Source organism: Vipera berus (assembly GCF_964194415.1).
Source record: "Vipera berus genome assembly, chromosome: 1".
NCBI classification, from domain to species: domain Eukaryota; kingdom Metazoa; phylum Chordata; class Lepidosauria; order Squamata; family Viperidae; genus Vipera; species Vipera berus.
The window spans coordinates 34,999,621-35,022,191 of record NC_138202.1 but is presented as its reverse complement, the minus strand read 5'-3'; the positions used below and the strand labels follow the sequence as shown (position 1 = coordinate 35,022,191).

At 35.0% G+C, this 22,571-nt stretch overlaps 1 protein-coding gene across 3 annotated transcripts in view; it reads right to left on the bottom strand.

Moving 5' to 3' along the window:
- The window catches only part of CDC42BPB (CDC42 binding protein kinase beta), a 101,968-nt gene that overhangs the window by 60,404 nt on the left and 18,993 nt on the right, over nucleotides 1–22,571 (bottom strand). For all 3 annotated transcript variants that reach the window (XM_081343473.1, XM_081343471.1, XM_081343472.1), the window contains exons 2-5: nucleotides 14,250–14,341; nucleotides 10,802–10,885; nucleotides 7,279–7,374; nucleotides 3,247–3,395 (exon numbers count right to left, since the gene is read on the bottom strand). In XM_081343473.1, coding sequence (XP_081199599.1) covers nucleotides 3,247–3,395; nucleotides 7,279–7,374; nucleotides 10,802–10,885; nucleotides 14,250–14,341 — 421 coding nt within the window. The remainder of the gene's footprint in view (nucleotides 1–3,246; nucleotides 3,396–7,278; nucleotides 7,375–10,801; nucleotides 10,886–14,249; nucleotides 14,342–22,571) is intronic.

The window sequence follows — 22,571 nt, the reverse complement described above, 5'->3', positions numbered from 1 at the left end:
TCTTTCAAAGCTTCACTAACACAGGGACTTTTTCTGCCAGCAAAACAATCTGCAAAAAGAAACACTAAGAGCTAATAGAGGTTTCTTTCCTGTACAATGTAATCAAAATGCAATAATGCAATACATGTGTACTAAAGGTAAACCTCATTGAGTTTGGAGGGGCTTACTCTGAGGTAAGCATGCATAACATTGCAGAATAAGCAAGCAATAGCATTAATGGGCAGCTATATTAATTCCATTTTGCTAGCTAGCTCTGATCAAAGCAATAAGTCTTCAAATGATTTCCTGAGGTAATATAGTAAGGTTATCAAAAGCCATTTTGTATTTAGCAAGATAAAAGTTACTTTAATGGAAAACTATTAGCCTGCTGAAATATTAACAAACTCTTTTACTCACACCGCTCTATACAATCAACATTGTTTGCGATGGTTTTATATAGATTGTAGCATTACATTGTGCTGAGTGAAGAACACAAAATAGGAGTAACAACAGAATAGTGGATTTCATTTGTGACAGATGCTGTTCTGCACTAAAATCCACAAGCCCAATTTTCCCAAGATATATTTTATATGTCATCCACTAACTAGTGACTTAAACAGCCCCCACCTTCCAGCTGTTTCAACTATCTGAGAAATGAATATTCTCCTTTTGATATTCTGAACTTATAACATTATGCACATGAAAACAAATCTTTGGCAATCCAGATTGCTTCTGACTTAATTATTCCTTCAGTTTATCTTTAATGCCATGATGCAGAGGACTGCATATTTAATACATGCCAGCACAGACTAATTAGCTTGAGAAGTTCCCACAGCAATTCAATATTATTGTTTAATTCCTTTGCGAGATCTAGAACTGACTTACCTGCTAAAAGGATATCTCAGGATTTGTAGCAGTCTATTAAATAAAATAGTGCAGATGTATTGCTTTATTTACTAGGACTCATATGCTATAGGATAGGTGGCTTACATTCTCTTCTTCTAAGAAAAGAATTTAACAACAACAACAACAACAACAACAACAACAACAGTAATCCTACCTTTTTAAAAATACATAGTCAAGTCAAGAGAATATACACTGCTGAAAAAAATAAAGGGAACACTTACACAACACAATGTACTGTATTTAATAGTAGGATGTCTTATCTTGTGTTCCCTTTATTTTTTTGAGCAGTATACTTGCCTATTTTCCCCATACCACCACCCTGTGAGGTGGGCTGAACTGAAAGAGAATAACTGGCCCAAAGTCACCCAGCCCACTTTCATATCTAAGAGAGACCTAGAACTCTCAGGGTCCAGGTTTCTAGTTCAGTACCTTAACCACCAAAGCATAGTGTCCTAAATTGTATACTAAATTAATAAACTACAGTACAAAATAATAAGTTATTAAAAAGAAATTAATGTCACTGCGAACAAGTAACATCCAAGTGCAACTTATACAAGATCCCCACCCAGTGCTTCTTTAAAAAACAAGTTTTAACAGCTCTCCTAAAATACAATAGGGTGGAGTTAGTAAACTGCTGCAAACAAGTGGGGCTACTTCACAGAAAGCGCAACACCCTGGGCTACATATTTGACAATACCTAAAAGAAAACAGCGTGTGGAGTGATTGAGCTTCCTAATCCTGTAACTAATGTCACCTTACATTAAAAAAAATCTATGTGAGACAAGTTTATTTTTGGTGCTGTCTTAATGTTTATAAACATGTACAGACATTGTTCAAGATTACAACAGTAAAAAGGTCAAGATAAGTACTCTTAAATTCAAGAACATATCATTTTCTTTATTCTTCATAACTACAGCATCACATTCCAGATATAATCTCATAAGCAAATGAGGAAGTTTCCTCCATGTAGATTTTACACTGACATACTGAATTTGTGGCAACGGTGGTCTTTTACAGTACAGTTACTTCAGCATGAAAACTGGCCGTGCTGGTACTTATAAGAAATGCACCTATTTATTTAGAGTGCTCAAAAGCACACATAAAACTGTTGCGTGAAAGACAATGGACAATTTATTTATTTATTTATTAAATAAATCATTTTATTTATTCTTATAGGAAGGATATATCCAGCTTGCCTTGGTTGAGGCTCAGAATAGTAGTTTGAAAAACTGTAACAGGACTCATCTGTGCAGCAACTTATTGTCTGACAACTAGGATATTAAAAGTTTTCCTTCACTGACACAGGTTTTCAATTTTTAAGTGCATTCATGGAATTTTTTAAAATGAGGTTGAAAAACCTTTGTCATAGTTATGACTACTGCATTTAAAAATATTTTACAACAAAAGTCATATTACAATTGTTTTAAAAGTTACAATAAAATAACTACATCTGGATGAAACACTTTTTTTAGCTTGATTAAGAGTAAATATATTGGTGTTCCTCTCCACCTCTAAACACACACCAAACCCATGTGGTCTGTTTACAATTAAACATTTCCTGCAACATTTTGCCTTAAACCCTATTTTTATATAATGTCCTTCAATCTGTAATTTAAACTGAACCAACCAAAATTGAAGAGGTGGAAATATACATTCTGTAAATTTAAATGACTATTTGATTACAGAAGGAAGAATGAGCATATTGACTGTATGCTCTTGTCAAGGAAAGAGAAGGGAAGTGAAAGGTAAATTGGTCTGCTTGAGCCCCCAGTAGCTTATAATATTTGAAGGGGGGCATGGCCACAATCTGGAATTATAAATAGGAGCATTATTTTAAGAGAAAAAATATACTCATAACAACATCTTACTGTTTACATTTCCATTTGTTCCTGTATTTTTCAAAATCTATAGCTTTATTTTATATTTAATTGGCTTAATACAGGTAGTCCATGACTTAAAACCATTCATTTGGTGACCAAAGTTACAATGGCACTGAAAAAAGTGACTTATGACTCTTTTTCACGCTTAACGACTGTTGCAGGATCCCCATAGTCACACGATCAAAATTTGGATGCTTGGCAAATGATTCATATTTATGATGGTTGCAGTATGCCAGGGTCCTGTGATCGCCTTTTGTGACCTTCTGACAAGTAAAGTCAATGGGGAAACCAGATTCACTTAACAACCACACTGCTAACTTAACAACTGCAGTGGTTCACTGAACAATTGTGGAAAGGAAGAACATAACATTGGGCAAAACTCTCTTAACAACTGTCTCACCTAGCAATGGAAATTTTGAGCTCAATTGTGGTCATAAGTCAAGGACTACCTGTATTTATATGCCACAATAAGACACCTTACCTGTGCACATAATGAAGCTGATGAATGGAATGAATAGCAAGAACCATTTCACCAATGTAGAACCTGGCCATATCTTCCGGAAGCTTGTCTTCAAACTTGCTAAGTAATGTCAACAAATCACCACCCACATAGTAGTCCATTACTAAATACTAAAAAACAAGAACACTTACTGGTAAGAATCACTGCAGAATTATATCATAACTAATTAAATGAAATATTCACTTGAATACAACTTTAATATATGCTTGTGAAAACTGGAATCAAAGTGAGTGGTTTAACTGGACACACTGACTTTCACTGCTCCCTCTTAACTAATAATTAAATTATCCAATTAAAATAAACATGGGAATTTAAATTAACTTAAGCTATTTCACAAGCTAGAGACATTCTCCCTCCCCCTACTATTTCATATACATATAATAGTTTACAAAAGGGAAGCCTCAATACATATAATTAAAGAAATATCACTTCAAACTTAGTAACTGTCATAGGAATAATTTAAAAGGGAAATGGGAATGAAAAAAATTCTGATCATAATGTTCAAGAGCCTTCATCCTTTTTCCTTTGTTGGGGAAAAAGTAATTCAAATGTCCTATGTAAAAACCAATGAAATGTATGGTTTAGGATGCTAAAATATGGTCCCAATGGGTACATGATGCAATAATTATGCTGAGGCTAAGAATTATGATGAGGCTGTCATTATTTGGGTAAAAGATTAGTTGCAAAACCAAAATGCACTGCCTCAATTGTTGTATGAAAACGTTCATGTCATAAATTCCTTTCAATTAAATTATCATAAAAAAAGGGGATTCACTGCAGTTATAGTCAACAAAGTAGATTTTGCATAGGTGAATTTTAGTTTGATAAAAGTTTCCTTGATAGTCTATTCTATTCTATTCTATTCTATTCTATTCTATTCTATTCTATTCTATTCTATTCTATTCTATTCTATTCTATTCTATTCTATTCTATTCTATTCCATAGGAGTGGGCAGCTATATTAAATCTAAATAACAGCAATTCAGTAGTTCGGTGTCAGTATTTCCTGGCAGCAATTTAAATCACAAGAGTAAATTGCTGGAAAATATAGTTTAGCCAAGCTATACATAATAATTGCTTGTTAATTAGAACTTTTCATTTAAATACAATATTTTCCTATTTTTTTCTAGCCTTAGGCTGATCAGAATAAAATATTTTAATTCCTGTCCACATCTTAAACAAATATAAAAATGAAAACATTATCGAAAATGGCCTCATACATCAACAGGTAAACCATGGGTGAAATATACTTTACGACCTAAATGTGCTCTACTGAACTTTTTAAAGAGTGTTAAACAATATTATGTGTAATTTTGACAATTATAAATAAAGGCTTCTGCCTAATCAGACTGCAAAGTAACATTGTGATAATAAATGGGTGAATTAATGTGATATGAACAAAGGAGGGAGCTAGCTCTCAGTCATCTGTACTTTTGTCAAGGTTCTTAAAAACTGCCTCTATTTCAGACATTTGAAATTCTTCCTTTGGCACTCCTTTCCTTAACAACCTTCTCAAAGACCAAAGCAATCAGAATATCCCAAGTAACTATTTGTATTTTTTTCCATCTCAGTTTTTTTGACAAGATGGCTATTTACTTCTGATTGGATGTAAACCATTTAGGAACCTCCAAACATTTATACCAGGGATATAATCCTATGCACACTTACCTGGTAGTAACTCATTGAAATCACCAAGATTTATTTCTGAGTAAACATGCATAGGATTGTACTGTAAAGGTGGTTTTTTTTCAATATTATTCCAGTTTTTACTGTCCGCAAGTGCTTCAGAGCTGAAAATGAACATTACAGAAGCCACAGTTGGCCCACAAACCGGTTTGGCCACTTCTGGATTTTAACAGCAGTCTTGAGATTTTGTGTATAAAATGACACATTAATAGCACTGTGCCAAGATAAGTAGCTAAATGATAAGTGTTCAACTGAACAATTTATTTATCTAATTAAGTTAACTCTAGCTCATTGTACTTAATAGCAAACTAGAGATGGAAAATAAAGTAACTTGTAAATGGTTTGTTTTGGATTTTTCTTTCAAAATAAGAAAGTAAACAGTTACATATTCACCCAAAAGGAAGATGATTCTAGATTTTAGAAGATTAAATTACTTTTCAATTGTGATTTGCCAATTTCTATTTTAAATTATTTTATAAAAATGTTTACTCCTTATTATATTTCAGAAAAGAACAGAATCAGAGGCCCATTCCAAGAAAGAATACAACCAAGACAAATGTTTGATGTTCAATTAAATTAATGAATGCAAATAATTGCCTGTAAAATAAGGTATCCCATCTGTACATTTAATTAAGCACCAATCTGCATATACAAAGAGACACACAAACCAGTCCTACAGATATTACACACAAGTTTGCATACATTCACTGCAGTGAGAGATTGCAGAAATGTGGGCTCGGTTACCATAAATTTCTGCATGTTTATTTGCAGTAAGTGTGCTATGCTGTGGAAGTTCTGCTTAGCCAAGCTTATTCTATGTAAATGGAATGTAAAGTAAGGAAGAAATTCTTGGGTTCTGAGCTGCAAGAAGAAAACTGGAGGTCTCCATACTGGGCTGCAATCATAATCACAACTGCAGACTAAATGCCATTAAATTCTGTGTCCCTTACTTCCAAGAAAGAATGCTTAGGACTTTTAGTTCTGTTCATTCAATTTGGTAGCCCCATTTTTATATCATCATCCTTGAAGCATGAAGGCTAAAGAACTGCAATAAAGAGCTTCTCTATCCATTGATCAATCATGATTTTCTTGAATCCTCAGTCTCTCCCCACTGCAAAAAATTACCAATTAGAGAGTGCTAATAAATATTCTTGTCTTCTCTTCATTAGAAGATGATGGTGGGCTATAACAGTGGTTTCTCCTACTTCCGCTGAAATGATTCCTTCCTTTTCAGCGGTTTGTTTAAATATTTGTACCTCTTATTTTTTTTCCTGTTTTGGTATTCTCAACAAATGCAAATCAAAATGGCACCAAATTGGATCACACCAAGCTGGGGGCAATTACTAATACTTTGGAAGATAGACTCAAGATTCAGAATGATCTTGAGAGACTTGAGATTGGACCCTGTCCAAAAAGATGCAGTTCAGTGGTGAGAAAAGTAAGGTCTTGCACTTCGGCAGGAAAAACCAAGGCACAGATATAGGATAGGCAGTACCTGGCTCAACAGTGGTGCCTGTGAGAGGGATCTAGGTGTTCTAGTGAATCACTGCTTATGCAGCGTGCTGCAGCTGCCAAAAAAGCCAACACACTCCTAGGCTGCATCAACAGAAGGATAGCATCAAGACCACAGGAAGTGAGAGTACCATTCTACACTGCACTAGTGAGGTTACATTTGGACTACTGCATCCAGTTCTGGTCACAATACAAAAAAGATGCTGAGGCCCTAAGAAGAGTGCAGAGAACAGCAACAAAGATGTTAAGGGGTCTGGAGGCTAAATCGTACAATGAACAGCTAAGGGAAAGGGTACGTTCAGCCTAAGAAAGAGAAGGCTCAGGGAAAACATGAAAGCAATCTTCCAATAATTGAAGGGCCATCACAGGGGAAAGGTTATTGATTTACTCTAGGATAAGAAGCAATGAATGTAAGTTCATCAGAGAGAGATCCAATCTGGAAATAAGGAGGAATTTCCTGACAGTGAGAATGACTAATCAATAGAATAGCTTGCCTCCCAAAGTTGTGGGTGCTCCATCACTGAGGTTTTCAAGAAAAGACTGGACAACCATTTGACCGGAAGGTACAAGGACTCCTGAATTGGACAGGAAGTTGGACTAGAAGTCCTCTATGGTCTCTTCCAGCCCTGTGATTCTATGAAAATCTCCTTCCCCTCACAGATGGCCTTACTGGAAGCAGGGAGGAGAAATCTTCCTTTTAGATAAATACAGTTGATAATGCTCTGAATTCAAAATATTTTGAACTGAGAAACCAGATTTTGAACTACTTCTTTATAGGCTTGTTGTACACCCATACCAAATAGTTTTCATCTTGAAAAGCATAGTGCAATGTTGTAATCCACTGACAGTCTCCATTCACCAAAACATCTCTCTCTTCTCGGAAACAAGCAGTCTAGAAATAAGAAAGTAAAAAAGGGAGAAAAAGTTGTTTAATTAATCTCTTGACTTTGACAAACAAGGATGCAAAAATGATATTGTTTATAGAAGGTAAAATTGTAACATTCGTAAATATACCTCTGCAATAATTCAGTATCTAAACCAAGGAACAAAACTTTTCATAGTGAACCAAAAATTATTTTAAAATGAAATTTAAAAAGCATGGTAGAATTGGATTCTTAAAATAACATTTTACTTTTATATTAATCTGAATGTTGTTAAAATACCTACTGCAATATCCAGACTCTTAAAGGTGAGCATACTGATAGCCTTCAAGAGAATATGAAACTTACAAAATGTTTACTTAAAATAAAACAAATCAAAAATAGACTAGAGAATGGGCAGTACAAACCTTCCCAACTTATCCATTAATATTTCCTGGAAATGGGAGCTGAATTCCTCACCTATATCATTTAAGTCACATATCTCTCAGCCTATTTCTCCCTCTACTCACCCCCACTAATCTTATATGCTTTAAATATTTAAGGGCCATGATTACTTCCAAGAGAAACAAAAAGGGGAAGATAACTATGAGTTCAGAAGAAGTACTTCCTTATGTTTTAATGAATGTCCTGGCTGAAGGCTTTATGTTACAAAGGATGTAAAACACGTATTAGTATCTAGTTTTTAGGAACAAAGCTTAAAATTAGGATTTTTAAGCATAGATCATAGAACATATTTCCACCTAATTTCCTATCTGAACTCTTAAATCCAGAGCATGGGTCTCTTACTTCTACCTCCTATGTAGCTTGAACCACAAATTCCAAGTTTATTCAAACAACTATTAACCCTACTTCCAAACTCCAGCCACTATTATAAATTTAAATGTTAAATTTCAGAATTAGATAAGTCATAAGAACTGCCACAAAATAGTCTCTGACGTGGCAAGGTGTTTTCTAACTGCATCTTTCTTCAAAAGCTTCTAATTTGTTCAAACTGGGGACTTTTCCATTGAAACTGTATGAATATGTGACTACTCTCCAAGTTTCCACAAAAAATAACAAATTCAAACTCATTTAAATCAGGCAACACTAAGGATAGTATCAGATAGTATCAGACAGGCCGAGGAATCATCTACCTTACATTAAACTTTTAAACTGCCTCTCTTTGGAGGTTCACTGGTATTCGTTCTATTCCATCTCTGAAACTATTATTCATTGTTTACTGTAGCAGCATTTCTTTCTTATTTTACACTATTTATTTTAGCATAAAATAATACCTCACCTCTGCACTATTCAAAGAATAAATCCATAAAGTTTGTTAAGGGCCTGGAGAATAACAATCTATTTTTGTTCTATAAGATTAAGTGGCCAGATTATATTAATTTCAATAAGAAAAATATCTTGCCAAACGTATCAAATAATTATGAATTTGTTAAGCTGAATCAGCATTATCTATAAACTGTTGTAATCATTTTTATAGAAGCTATGATGATGTAAAAGTGGAAGATTCTTAAATAATCCGTCAGTTGGCTTCTGTTATCATTATTTCAGGGTCATAACACAGAACATTTCTATGCATCACTCAAAAATATGCTTCACTAAGTTCAGTTAGTGCAGAAACACATGGTCAATTTACTTTTTCCTTACTTTCATGCCTAATAGTTTTATCATCCACTAGTTCTTCTTTCATTGTGGCATATCCCAGAATAAGTATAATTACATAATTATGAACTACTAATTGTAATAATTTGAACTATCCTAGGTAGCATGATGGAAATTTCTAAATCGGCTATAAATTAGCACTACAAAAATCAACCTCCTTATGACATAATGTACAAGGTTGTAACTTTTCAGCAAATATTATTTTGGTGGAAAAGATTATAGTATTTGTTTAAAGTCTGGGTCAGAAACATTTATCTATGTTTTATAATTTGGGAATATATCCAGCAATTCATCGTAAGTGGGCCTTCTCTTAAGATATTTGAAAAGCTTTACACAATATAGAGTGCTGAACAGCAGGACTTTCCTACGTAAGCATAGTGGGAACTAATCTGCACTGATTCAGCATCCTCTTCAAAATAGTTAAAAGAGATTTAGGATCCCTAAGGTATATAAGCCTGTATCTATACAAATGTGGTATGAAAAGAGCAAGTCAAGAGTTTGAAATGCCCTACTTTGAGATACAACTGTTTTGAATACGAAACGGGCTGTTTCAAGCCTTTTGAGGCCTTTTCAAACTTACCCATTTCCAAAATGGTTGAAATGGGCCCATTTTGAGTTTCACATTTGGATGGGAAATTCTGAATTCAAATTAAGGCATTTTAAATTCAAATCAATTGGATTTGAAATGTTTTGTATATCTTTACCAAAAACTCTTTAATTCTTATTGAATTTGGCTATTGAATTTGGCCTCCTTCCGTCGCGATCTGAAGACACATTTATTTGAACAAGCTGGCTTGGCCTGATGGGGGATGGGTTGGGTTTTTATTGTCATTTTTAATATATGTATTTACTGTTTTTAGCTTGGGCATATGTTTAATTCTTTTTAACTTTTGTATTTTTGTATTTTTTATATGTCTGCCCTGTTCACCGCCCTGAGTCCTTCGGGAGAAGGGCGGTATATAAATAAAATAATTATTATTATTATTATTATTATTATTATTATTATTATTATTATTATTATTATTATTATTATTATTATTATTATTATTATTATTATTATTATTACTATTACTATTACTATTATTATTATATTATTTTTGATACATCATTTTAGTGAACCTGTTACGGTATCAGACTAGAAACCTGGATACTTAGGCACAAAACAAGCTGGGTGACTTTGCGTTACTCACTTTCTCTCAGCCCTAACACTGGGAAGCAACTTCTGAAAAAAAACTTGCCAAGAAAACTTCAGGGACTGATCAAGGCAGTCTCTGAGAATCAAGCATGCTTGAACAGGAAAATAAGGCTGTATATATCTTTATACTTAAAAAATATTGGCTAATGAATTCTTGCTTTATGTATGATATAATGCATATTACATTAAATATCTATTATAATAAAATATGTAAATTTATTTAATAACAATGCTTGATTTATTTGTGCAAAATCTAATTCTTTATAAAAAGGAAACAAAACATGAGCCTTCCTTGAAATCCTGACTTTCAATTAACCAAAGTCCAAGCTTCCATCTAGTAATTAAATTGATTTTGATATAAGTAATAATCAAGCTATATGAAAAAAACTGGGGCAGACAGATTGGTAAATATAATGCAGATAGCAATAAATGCCACAAAAATATGATATTTGATATAAAAAAATCTTCAGGGAAAAAATAAAATTCCTATGTGCTTAAGTAGTAACTGTTTAATGCCGGCAAAACTTCATTACCTTTTTTAATGCCATTTATAAAGAAATCTGAATTGAAAATATCAGACTTACCTCTGCCCTTTTAAGCATTTCCCATTTATTTAGGATTTTCATTGCATAAATGCGCTCTGTGCACTTCAGTTTTACAACTGCAACCTACAATTTAAAAAGTAAAAATAACTCCAAGACATTCTAGTATTATTTATTTATTTCAGTTTTGAAGCCACTTGACTCTGGCATGTTACAGATAAAAACCTAACAAGAAAACAAGGTACATGAGGAGAAAAAGACATCCATCAGAGACAACACCCAAAGAAACAAACGGCAAAACTTATCACAGCTCACTGCAAAACTGGAGGGGAGTGAAGCAGTGAATTGGTATCTCGCTTAACAATCCAGATTCTGTGCCAAATTGGGGGTGTAAGTGAAAACTACCTGTATCCATCATTAAGAATCTTGGCTACTTTCCAAAATGACATAATTTGTTCCCTACAGGGAGTGACTGACATGTGAATGGTGTTCCCTCATTTTTATTACAGTTGACATAGGAGAAAGTTTCCATGAACTCTCTTACTTAGGTTTTGGCTTGAAGAGCAAAGTTAATTTTACTACAGGTAGTTTTTGACCTACGACCACAACTGAGACCAAAATTTCTATTGCTAAGCATGACAGTTGTTAAGTGAGTTTTGTTTCATTTTATGACATTTTCAGTGTCGTTGTAACTTTGGATGGTCACTAAACAAATGGTGATATGTTGAGGACTATCTGAAGTGTTCTTCTTTGTTGTAGCCTTTATTGATGGGGGGAGGGTGGTAATCAACTCACATCTATCCAAATTAAAAGCAACAGATAGCAAGTAATGGGGAAAAAATCCTCGTTGCCTAAAAGCTTCGGAGAATCATGCAAGTGATACCAGGCCACAGAAAGAAATCAAATAGTCTATTCTCTAATAAGGCACAGAAAAATAGCTATGACTATTTTAACTGAAGAAAAAAAATTATCCTAAATGAAATTGAATATATATGGCTTCTATTATGTAAATATATTTGGGGGACAATCAAAATTAACTGAATAACATACTGACATCTTTAGTAAGAACACTGCAACTTGATAGATGATTTAAAAATAGTGACTGGTCCTAATAATAGCAGAGAAAATAATTAGGTTACCTTTGTCCTGAGACTAGAATATCTTTTAAGCACAACTATTTATACTTTCATTGGACTTTAAGGGACTTTGTCCTGGACTTTTAACTTTGCCCTGGGGCATAGTATACAGATGGCATTGAACACATTTGACAGTAACATCTCACAGAGTCAGGACAGCAGCGGTGCGATTGTTCAGATCTCTCAGTGGCTTTTGATACCATTGACCATGGTAACCTTCTGGATGGACTGCAGGAATAAGAGTGGAGGCACAGTATTGCAGTGGTTCTTTCTCTGTAGTCAATTCTATTGGTATTGAAGATATTGAAAAGTGGGTACAGGATGGCACTAGATTGGATGTTTTCACCCATCCTGTTTAACATTTACATGAAGTGTTGGGTGATGTCATTCATCAACAGAGGCTCATATATCATCAATATGCTGGTGATATCAAATTGAAAATCTCAAGCCCAATCTGACCAAAGGATTCTGTCTTATACTAATGTCTGAAGGCTACTGGGGTTGGATGAGAAGAAAGAAACTTAAACTCAGTCTTGATAAGACTAAGTGGCTGGGTATTTTTGTCTGGCAGCATGCATTCTTCCATGATTTGGATGAGGGGATAGATGGGGAAGTCATCAAATTTGCAGATGACAACAAGCCAGCAGGAATAGCCAACACTCCAGAAGATAGGCTTAAGATACAGAAGGATCTTGAGAGACTTGAACATTGGGCACTATCTAACTAAATGAAATTCAATGAAGAAAATAAGGTTCTACATTTAGGCAAGAAAAACCAAATGCACAGGTGGTACCAAGCTCAATAACAGTAACTGTGAAAGGAATCTTGGAGTCCTAGTGGATAATCATTTAAATATGAGCCAGCAGTGTGCTGCAGCTGCCAAAAAAGCCAACACAGTGCTGGGCTGCATTACTAGAGGGATAGAATCAAGATCATGTGAAGTATTAATACCACTTTACAATGCCTTGGGTAAGGCCACACTTGGAATACTGCATCCAGTTTTGGCCACCATGATGTAAAAAAGATGTTGAGACTCTAGAAAGAGTGCAGAGAAGAGCAACAAAAATGATTAGGGGAATGAAGGCAAAAACATATTAAGAATGGTTGTTGGAATTGGATATGTCTAGTTTAATGAAGAGAAGGATGAGGGATGACATGATAGCAATGTTCCAATATCTCAGGGATTGCCACAAAGAAGAGGGAGTCAAGCTATTCTCCAAAGCGCCCGAGGGCAGGATGAGATCCAATGGATGGAAACTAATCAAGAAGAGAAACAACCTAAAGTTAAGAAGTAATTTCCTGACAGTTAGAACAATTAATCAGTGGAACAACTTGCCTCCAGAAGTTGTGAATGCTCCAACACTGAGGTTTTTAAGAAGAGATTGGACAACCATTTAACTGAAATGGTATAGGTTTCCTGCCTAAGCAGGGGGTTGGACTAGAAGACCTCGAAGGTCCCTTCCAACTCTGTTATTCTGTTCTGTTCTGAAATGGGGTAGTACTCCCTAGGAGAAAACTAGTGTGCAAACTGGACTCGTAACTCCTGCTTGAAGAGTAGATCCAGCTATAGCCAGGAGGTATCTTCATTGTTGCATGTTGCAATAATCCACACACAAAGATAATAAGTTATGAATGATTATGACAAGGGGTTCCTGACCCTTGAAAACCACCCCAAAACTACAGTTGATCTAGAGCACATCAACAGGTGAAGTTATTGACACATCTTGAAATGTTTGTGTAACATCTTTGAATGAAAACTGTTGCAATTCAGAGTGCTATTTAATACTTCTAAAGTTCTTCATGGACTAGGGCCTAGCTATCTGAGAGACCATCTTTTTCCTATTTTTTTCTGCCCATTCAGTAAGATCTGACAGAGTGGGCATATTCCAGAGTCCGTCTTTAAAAAATATCTGATTTTTTTTTGTCACAGTGCCTGCCTGCATTGTGTAATAGTAATCTCTAGAGGTCTGAGTTATCTTGATCTTGACATTCTTTAAATAGGTCTTGGAAGATCTGGCTGTTTCCACAAGCTCTTGGTTAGGAAATATGTGCCTTTGTGAGAATTTTGTTAATGTGTTGTATATATTAATCTCCTGATTTCTTTTTGTTTTTATTTGTAGCATTTGTTTTTAACTTATACACTGGGCTTGGTTGTTATAAATTCATAACATTATAATTCATTATAAATAATATTGTGAGACGTAACATACCATACAGATAATCTTTATTTAGCTAGTTTCCATTGTAGAAGAGAGGTAGGTTCAAAAAAAAGGAATTCCTCCACTGGAAGAAACTTTATTCATCAGTCAACAATATGTTTCCTTAATCATCTGGGAGCTTTAAAGGTATCTTACCTCACCAAATGCACCTCTGCCAATGACTTTTATGATTTCAAAGTCATCTCGATGAAGTTGCATTTCCTTCACCAACTGTGTAAATGGTTTGGCTGTTTGAAAACAAGAGGAAATCTCAAGTTAAAATTTGTATATTGTATAATGATGTAAGCTTTTGGATTGGTATCAATCGGTATCTTAGTTTAGATTTGATAATAAGTCATCAAAAATTGCTACCTCTATCACATACTATATGGTCAAAAAGAAAACAATTCTTTTTTTTCTAATGACAAAGAATCTGTAGTTTTCCTGGCACAACTAATCAATGGATTTAAAAAAAATAGGCGTCTGAAAAAAAGCTCCCAACCCATCTGCATTTTTTCAGTCCAAATAAAAATGCTAGCTAAGCTAGGAAGCAAGTAGGTAGTAAAAATTCTCAGAGATACAGAATGTAACAAGTATTAATAAAATAAGCAAAAGTGCTAACCTTAAGAAAGAGCCTCAAGCCTAGCTGCAAGAAATTAACAATTAACCTTGGGAAGACAAGGCTTTCAGAAAGCTCTAAGGCACATGTGTCAAACTCGCTGGGTCACGTGACATGTTGTGACGTATTGCAACTTTTTTTGCATTGCCGGAGCTGGGGCGGGCATGGCCTCCGCATGATGGAATTGGCCCATGGGCTGGCAGTTTGACACCCCTGCTCTAAGGTAAAAGTAATGCTTCAGATCAAGAATTATTTGGCCTTTGAATCTAAAAGTATCATTGTATAAAGTTCTATATTACCACTGTCTTATTATCTCATACTTCATGTCCTATTAAATATTTTAATGTGCATATATATTAATGCAATGAATAATCCTAACCTTATTGATCACAAAATTAACTAGTTTGGTGTTGTTTATATCTAATCAAATGTTTATTACTGCAATCAATCAGTTAAAGATGATTTGCATATATCAATAAAGAGGTTTTGTGCTCCATAACTCTCAGGCTTCCAGTACCAAAATTTGTCAATAAACTTTTGCTTTAATGTAATTGGGCACTTAAATATATTCCTGAGAGAATTCTCCTATAGCAGTTGACGCAATGTTGCCAATGCCACATTCAATAAACAACTTTGTGTATAAGTTTCCTTTCCCAGATATCTTCACAGGATCTTCAAATGGAAGTATTAGGAACAAACTTGGTTTTCTGAAGGACACCAACTGATCCCATGTTCATTTACTAACATTATGTAATCTTGAAGAAATACCCATAGTAGATCTAGAAGTACAATTTACTGGTAGTTCACTGAGTGCATGGAGAGATAATTATTATGTACTGTCTTCCATCACTTCAAATAAAACTAACCGCTTATCAAGCCAAGTCCTAGAGATTTCATTATGTGCCATCTACTTAGTGAATGATCACATACATCAATTTTCTCCATGGCAATCTGTCCCTAGCCTGGTCTTTCAGGTCTTCCAATGGAACGAACATCCAACACTACTGTAATTGAGTCTAACCACTTTACTGCCATTCTTCTTCCCTTTCTTTCCATCTTTCTCAAGCATTAGAATCTTCTCTAGAGAGCTAGAATTTCACATCATGTGTCTGGATTAGGATAATTTGAGTGTGATCATTTGTGATTTGACTGAGAACTCTTGAGTTCATTTGTTCAAATATCCATTTGCTCCATCTCCAACCCTCCCCTTAGACTGTCCACAGTATATTTCAGAGTGTTCCTCAAAAGTACCAATAGTCTTTCCATTCTGCTAATCCAATTTCTCTTTCTATATTGCAGAGAATACCATTGCTTATACTAGTTTGATATAAACACATCATATAAACATCTGAATGTCTTTTTCAAGGTTTTCATGAATACCAGTCTACAGCATATTTCTTAACAGCTTGTTCCTTTACTGTTGATGTTTGATCATAGAAGACAGAAGCTTATACCTCTATATCTTAATTATCAGTTCTGCAACTTACAACAGCTATTAATTAAACCACTAAATAAGCAATAAACATGATTTATAAATGACAATGGTTTGAGTCACAAATATACAAATCCAAAACCATATTTGAGTTTAGCATAATACATGAATAATCACAACAAAATAAAATTGAAGGCATGTTTAGTGCATTTTAATATGTATTTGTATAACATTACCCCACAACTCCAAAAGTGAACTTATTCCAAGTTTATCACATTTTCAATATTCACATTCTAGAAATGCAAGCAGCTATAAGAAGTTTCCAAGTAAGGTAAGAACAATTCTTAAATGACCTGTCCTGGCCATGGAAATCAGACACACTAGTAAGTTTTATATTTTTACTAAAAAGGTCTCCAAACAGAACTTCAATGGCAAAAAAGATTGAACAAACAATATAATTCCTCACACCCAAATTACCCAGCCCACAAAAACTCAACCAGCTTAAATTAGAAATAAGAAAGACTTCAAATTGTAAACAAGGTGCAGGGGTGTCAAACTGCCCGTCCACAGGCCGGATGCGTCATCCGGAAGCCACGCCCACCCCATTGCCAGCAATGGCGAAACCATCCCGATACGTTGCGCAACGTCACGTGACGTCGCAAGTTTGACATGTCTGTACTAGAGGGTCAAAAAAATACAGTATAAGGGTCCAGGGTTACTACTCGAGAGGGTAGGCTTAAGGAATTCAGGAATAGAATGGTGAGGTAAATGGGGAATTACTGCCAATGGACCTGTCAGGCACACAGCTTCTCTTACATAAAGGTAGCCTGATCCGGATTTGTTCCATGGGGGGAGGGGTTCATTCTGGCCAATAGTCTTCCTGAGTGCCTTTGATCAGCCCACCTCTTTTCAATTTGAGAGAAGGTGCTAGTTCCACCTCTTCATCTTCTGAGGCCAGGGATAGCTGCTTCTCCTGGTTTCTAAGCAATGCTGCTTTCCCTGCCTGACTCTTCCAACTGAATCCCCTCAGGCTACTGACCCTCCTGTAAATCCTCTTCATCTTCAGAGTCTGAGCTGGTCATGACACTAAGGGTAGCAAGAAATCAATAACTCACACAATACTCCTGGCATTCTATTTATTCTAATCCCCTTTTGAAATTAGCAGCCAATTTACTTAAAACAAGTCATTGAAATGAAACAGACAACTCTGATCCATTAATAACTGAACCAATTATGAAATCAACTTTCAACAGATAAACTAGCATAAGTGTGAACCTAGCTATTACATATTGATTCTATGTTCTATAATCACAGACTGGTCTGAATGTTCCATTTTATACGAAAGAGTTGTAGCATCTTAAATACAAAGACATTTATTATTAAATAAACTTTGGAATATTGAGACAAGAATATAACCATACCCATAATTAGAAGCAGGGAAGAGCTGAAATAGTAAACAAAAAAGTGAGAGGAAAAAGAAATACATAAAGTAGTGGCAATAACAATTCCTTCATAACAACAGCCAATAGTTGTTGAATATGACAAATCCTTCCAGCATGTTGTGTTGAATAGCCTTTATACAGTCATATAAAAAAGAAAGTACACTCCCTATGAATTCTATGGTTTTGCATATCAGGACATAGTAAAAAAAATATCTGGCCCTTAGCAATTCTTAAAAGTAGGTAAACACAACCTCAGATGAACAACATATTACATCATGTCATCATTTATTTTACAAAAAAGAAAGCCAAAATCTTACTGGGGGCTGATTCTATTTTCCATCTAATAATTGAGGGAAAGTGGGGAGAAGAAGAAAGGATGAATATTTGTGTTCCACCAAGAACAGATTCTGTGGCAGTAGTTTCACCTGCATCTCATAGGTACATATAAGACATTTAACGGTGAAGGAGAACACATCTGTTTGTAAGAGAAGAACTGACTTGGCTAAACTGAAAGATTGTCATTTCAAGCACAATAGCAGAAAGCAGAAGGGAGGAAAAAGCAGACACATAGTAATGGGGAGGGGAAGTATGAAAGTCATGATTTACTTAATCACCTGAGGTATTACAACAGGTTGCTAATAGTTCACACATAACACAATGGCATGAACCAGGCTTTCCAAAAGTTAGTGGCTGGTTAATATATCAAATTTAGCCAAAACCTAGTAAGTGATGTATAATAGCTTAACACAAGGTTGGAACTCAGTGATGATTCACATAAGTTTAGTAAATTTCCCCATAAGATTGTGGGGAAAAGATGAGATAACAATTTCATTTTTAAAGTTTAAAATATTTTACAACTTTCAAAAATAAAACAATAGATCAACAATTTGTAGCACAAAGTATCAGTCAATTAAACAATGTCACGTCTCAGAGCATCAAGTTTCTCTGTCACAGCACCTTTCCTCGGCAATAGTATTCCCCCAGATATTTCCATACGGCTCCCATCCTGATGCTGCAAAAGGCACTGAAAACCTAATGATCAGAGGTGCCTAGCAGGGCTTGGGATGGTAGAGGAAGTGAATTAATTACTTTAAAAAAACACACCACGGGATTGCACAAGGTCACTCAGTAGGCTACATGCAGCCTGCAGGCCATATGTTGTACAGTCCAGATCTATGCTATTCCATAAAAAATAGTGGCAAGTCTTTTTAAAAAAAATCTATATCAGGCACGAATTGAAAATACCAGAAAATATGGGATTTTGAAACAGCTCTGTTTTGACTTTAAAAGATTCTGTATTTGCTTGAGAAGTCCAAAGTCCAAAGTTTGTTTCTTGCTCTCAAAATTGTGACATCTTGATCACAAAAGAGTAGTTTGTATTCAAAATTTTCTGCACATATCTAATTCTTCCTAACTAAGGGAATACTAGTTACCTCCAAATTGGTCAGCATACTGAAAATATGAGAATGGAAGATTCAATGCAATGGAAAACTGGTACCCGCTGTTGTTGGGCTACGTCTAGATCTCTCCTGAACACTTAACATCACATAATAAGGCATTTTCCTACTTCTGTAAATCTCACTCTTATGGAGAAACACTTTAAATTACACAAAGATCTTTGAAAAAATTCCACCTGAATATTGTCCCAAGATTAAATGTTAAAGGAACACACTATTTTAAAAGCGTTTGTATCAAACACACCAGTGAAAACTAATTCTATTGCTAATTACACCATTGCTTATTTAATAAATGACAGTATATTGCCTGTCAGTTTCATTAAAGGTTTTTTTGGCAACCATATGGAACTGGTTTACCTTTAAATTCTAAAGTGACTTCATAGATTAGCCTATAGATTTGGTATTTCCTGGTAATTTCCCATCTTAGAATTATCCTAGTCCAATCCTGCTTAGCTTTGACAATAGCCAAGATCAGCCAGGTGCTATTATTTAGCTAGGCAATGGTTTAAATGGCAAAACAAACAAAGACAGGATCATGTATACTTTTCCCTACTTCTCAGTGTTGTCATTCTATAATCAAAACTAATGTGAATTAAAATTAAAATAAGAACTAATTTCAGGTTCATTTTGAAAAAAAAACTGAACCTCAAGTAATCTACAGATTAAAACCTCTACCTTAATTTTATTACCCACTCTCCTCCGTTAGTTCTTTCAAGAATTAAATGTCCTTTCTTAATAAAGGGGAGAAATCACTCTGTTCATTTCTCCATACAATACCAATTCTGCCATAGTATTTCTACAGTGACAGTCTGAGCTAAACTAAATGGTCTATACATGAATTTATGTAATTATTTTTATGCCATCTGATTTTAAACGTCGGTGAAGTGGTTTGCAAACATGAACCAATCTCAGGCTCTTGAACCAGAGTGAGAACAAGGAAAAGGGAGAAAAGAGAGAAAAATAATACATCTGATCACATTCAAAAACACATTATACAGACAGAAACTTTAATATCTCAGATAGGTACTGTAAATAACTTGAAATGACTGCATTCAGTACAAATTCTCACTAAGTCTACATCATACATGATTATTTCAATGTTACTGCCTAACTGGAAAGGGTGAAATGAGGGCAAGGTAATGTATACTATGAGGAAGTGTTTAGGAACCAAATAAGAACAAAAAGATTCTTATTTTTCATCTGAGCTCCCTTTTAACAGGGAAAAAAGAACTGCCTGAATACTGTATATTATAGTTACATTCAAGCAACTAGAATGCCTATCTTCGGTCAACCATAATGTTTGAAAATGATAAGTACACAAAGGAAATAGCCCTGATGTTTTATAAATACTCCTGAAGGACCTTTGAATGTTATCAAGACACAAACATTCATTTATGTATTCATTACATAATAATCCTAAAAAAATTATAAAATTTTGTCTTCTATGGGACGTCTCATCCAACTTTATCCTCTCAAAAGCAAACCTAGAAAATGGATGGTATGGAATGCAAATGAGTATTAGCTGCTTGTGTGAACAGCTTTTATGGCATATAAAATCTACCACATGTAGTCCTTGCTTATCAATTATTCGTTCAGTAACTGTTCAAAGTCACAATGGTACCAAATGAATGGTAGATACAAAGGGTAGTTTTTGTGATCAAAATTGGCAGCCTATCCATATTTACCACACGAGGCACTTCCAACTGATCCTACCTGCCTATCCCCCACAATATATTCACCCCTTTGGCTGTCCTGTGCTCTGCCACCGCTGCCTACCCCTCATGGAGGCATCTCAAAGGGCCAATAGCTACAATGGCTAGGCACGGCAACAGGATAAAGAAGACGGCAAAGGTCAGCTGGGGGTGGGTATAGGGAAGCAGGACTAAACAATGGCAGTGGAGTGCAGGGTGGCCAAATGGGCAGAGAAGGAGAGGGGAGATAGACAAATAGGGAGAGTTGTAGAGGCGAGCTCAGCAGGGCAGCTCTCTTCAACTGCTGAAGAGAGATCAATGGGTCCGGGCAGGAAAAAGGCAGCAAGACAGAGCTGGCAGTTTGCATAGGGTTGGAAAAGCATGAGGTCCTCATCTAAGTACCACAAGCAAGACCACCAGAACTGCCATCATAAGTTATATGGTCACATGATATTTTGCCCAACGACCACTTTGCTTCACCACAGAAATTCCCAATCCCAATTAGAGTCATTATACAATATAACGACTGTAGAAGAGCAAGTGAGATACTTTTCTGACATTTTTCTCATTGCACTATTTAAAAAGAAATATACATTTTGAAGTGTGAAGGAATCTGTCATTCCTTTTACCCGTTAGAGATAAAACAGAATGAAATGCCTATTCATGTTTCTATCATATTTAATAATAAAATTAAGGTGAGGGAGGGAGGGAGAGAGAGAGAAGAGCAGGAATAAATACATTTTATAAGCAGACAGTTCAATTTTAAAATCCAGTGCTTTCAAAATGAAAGCAAAACTCAAAATGCTTTTAAGAAAAGAATCTTCCCTTTTCTTCAAAATGGATACACTGTGAAGTTATTATTGTTGCTGGATATAATGTAAATATGTGTACAGAACATATTGCCACCTAGAGAGCAAAGGGTAGCAATTAGTGAACACAAAGGTGTGGTATACCCTTCTGTTTGTTCCATTTCCTTGTAATGAGTTGCAATACATAACCAGTCATACTCAATTTTGTCCTCACCCTATCTTACTTCCTTAGTGATCTAGTTTTGATTGAAAGGCCAATGAGAGTCAAACCTTTGCCTTGGGCAAAATCCATGAAAATGCATGAATCACACTCCCTGTTGTTATAATTGCAGTAATGGGGAAAAAATTCAATAGTGAAACTTTACATTTGTAAGGGATGCTAGAAAAAAAAAGTTTCCCAGATGGTTTGTTTTGCAGGCTCCAACTTCTATCTGAGAAGTAGCCATTCTTTGGAATGCCTTTTTTGTCTTACTATTCCCTTGATTAAATCCACATTCTGGATTAATATTTAGAAAGATATTGTACAAGTCCCATACAAGCAAACCCAATGATACAAGTTACTTTACTGAAAATAAATGTACAAAATGTTTGGGACCAGAATATCTAAACAAATAAACACTGCTCACTCCTTTGGGATCCACCCATCTATCATAATAGAAAAAATGAGCCTCCAGTATGTCCCACCTCTTCCATATTCTAACTGCTGAAAATTTGGAAAAAAAGTTATATTGAGCGAGAGCCAATTTTGGAATATGACATTCTTGAATCATAGAAGTAAGCTTTGCTCCCTGTCAAATCTTTCATTTGAAAAGTTTTTGTTCAGACTTTTTAACAGGTGTATTCTTTGTCTTTTTCCCTTCTTCCATCACTGTAGTTTAAAAATCAGTGCTTTTAAACTAATGTCCATAGTCTTTGATAAACTAAAACAAATCATGAGTCCCCTGTTGAATCTAAAAAAAAAGATAATCAGAAAACAAAATGAGATTTCACAGAAAAAAATTGACTCAGATAAAACTTCTGTGTAAAAG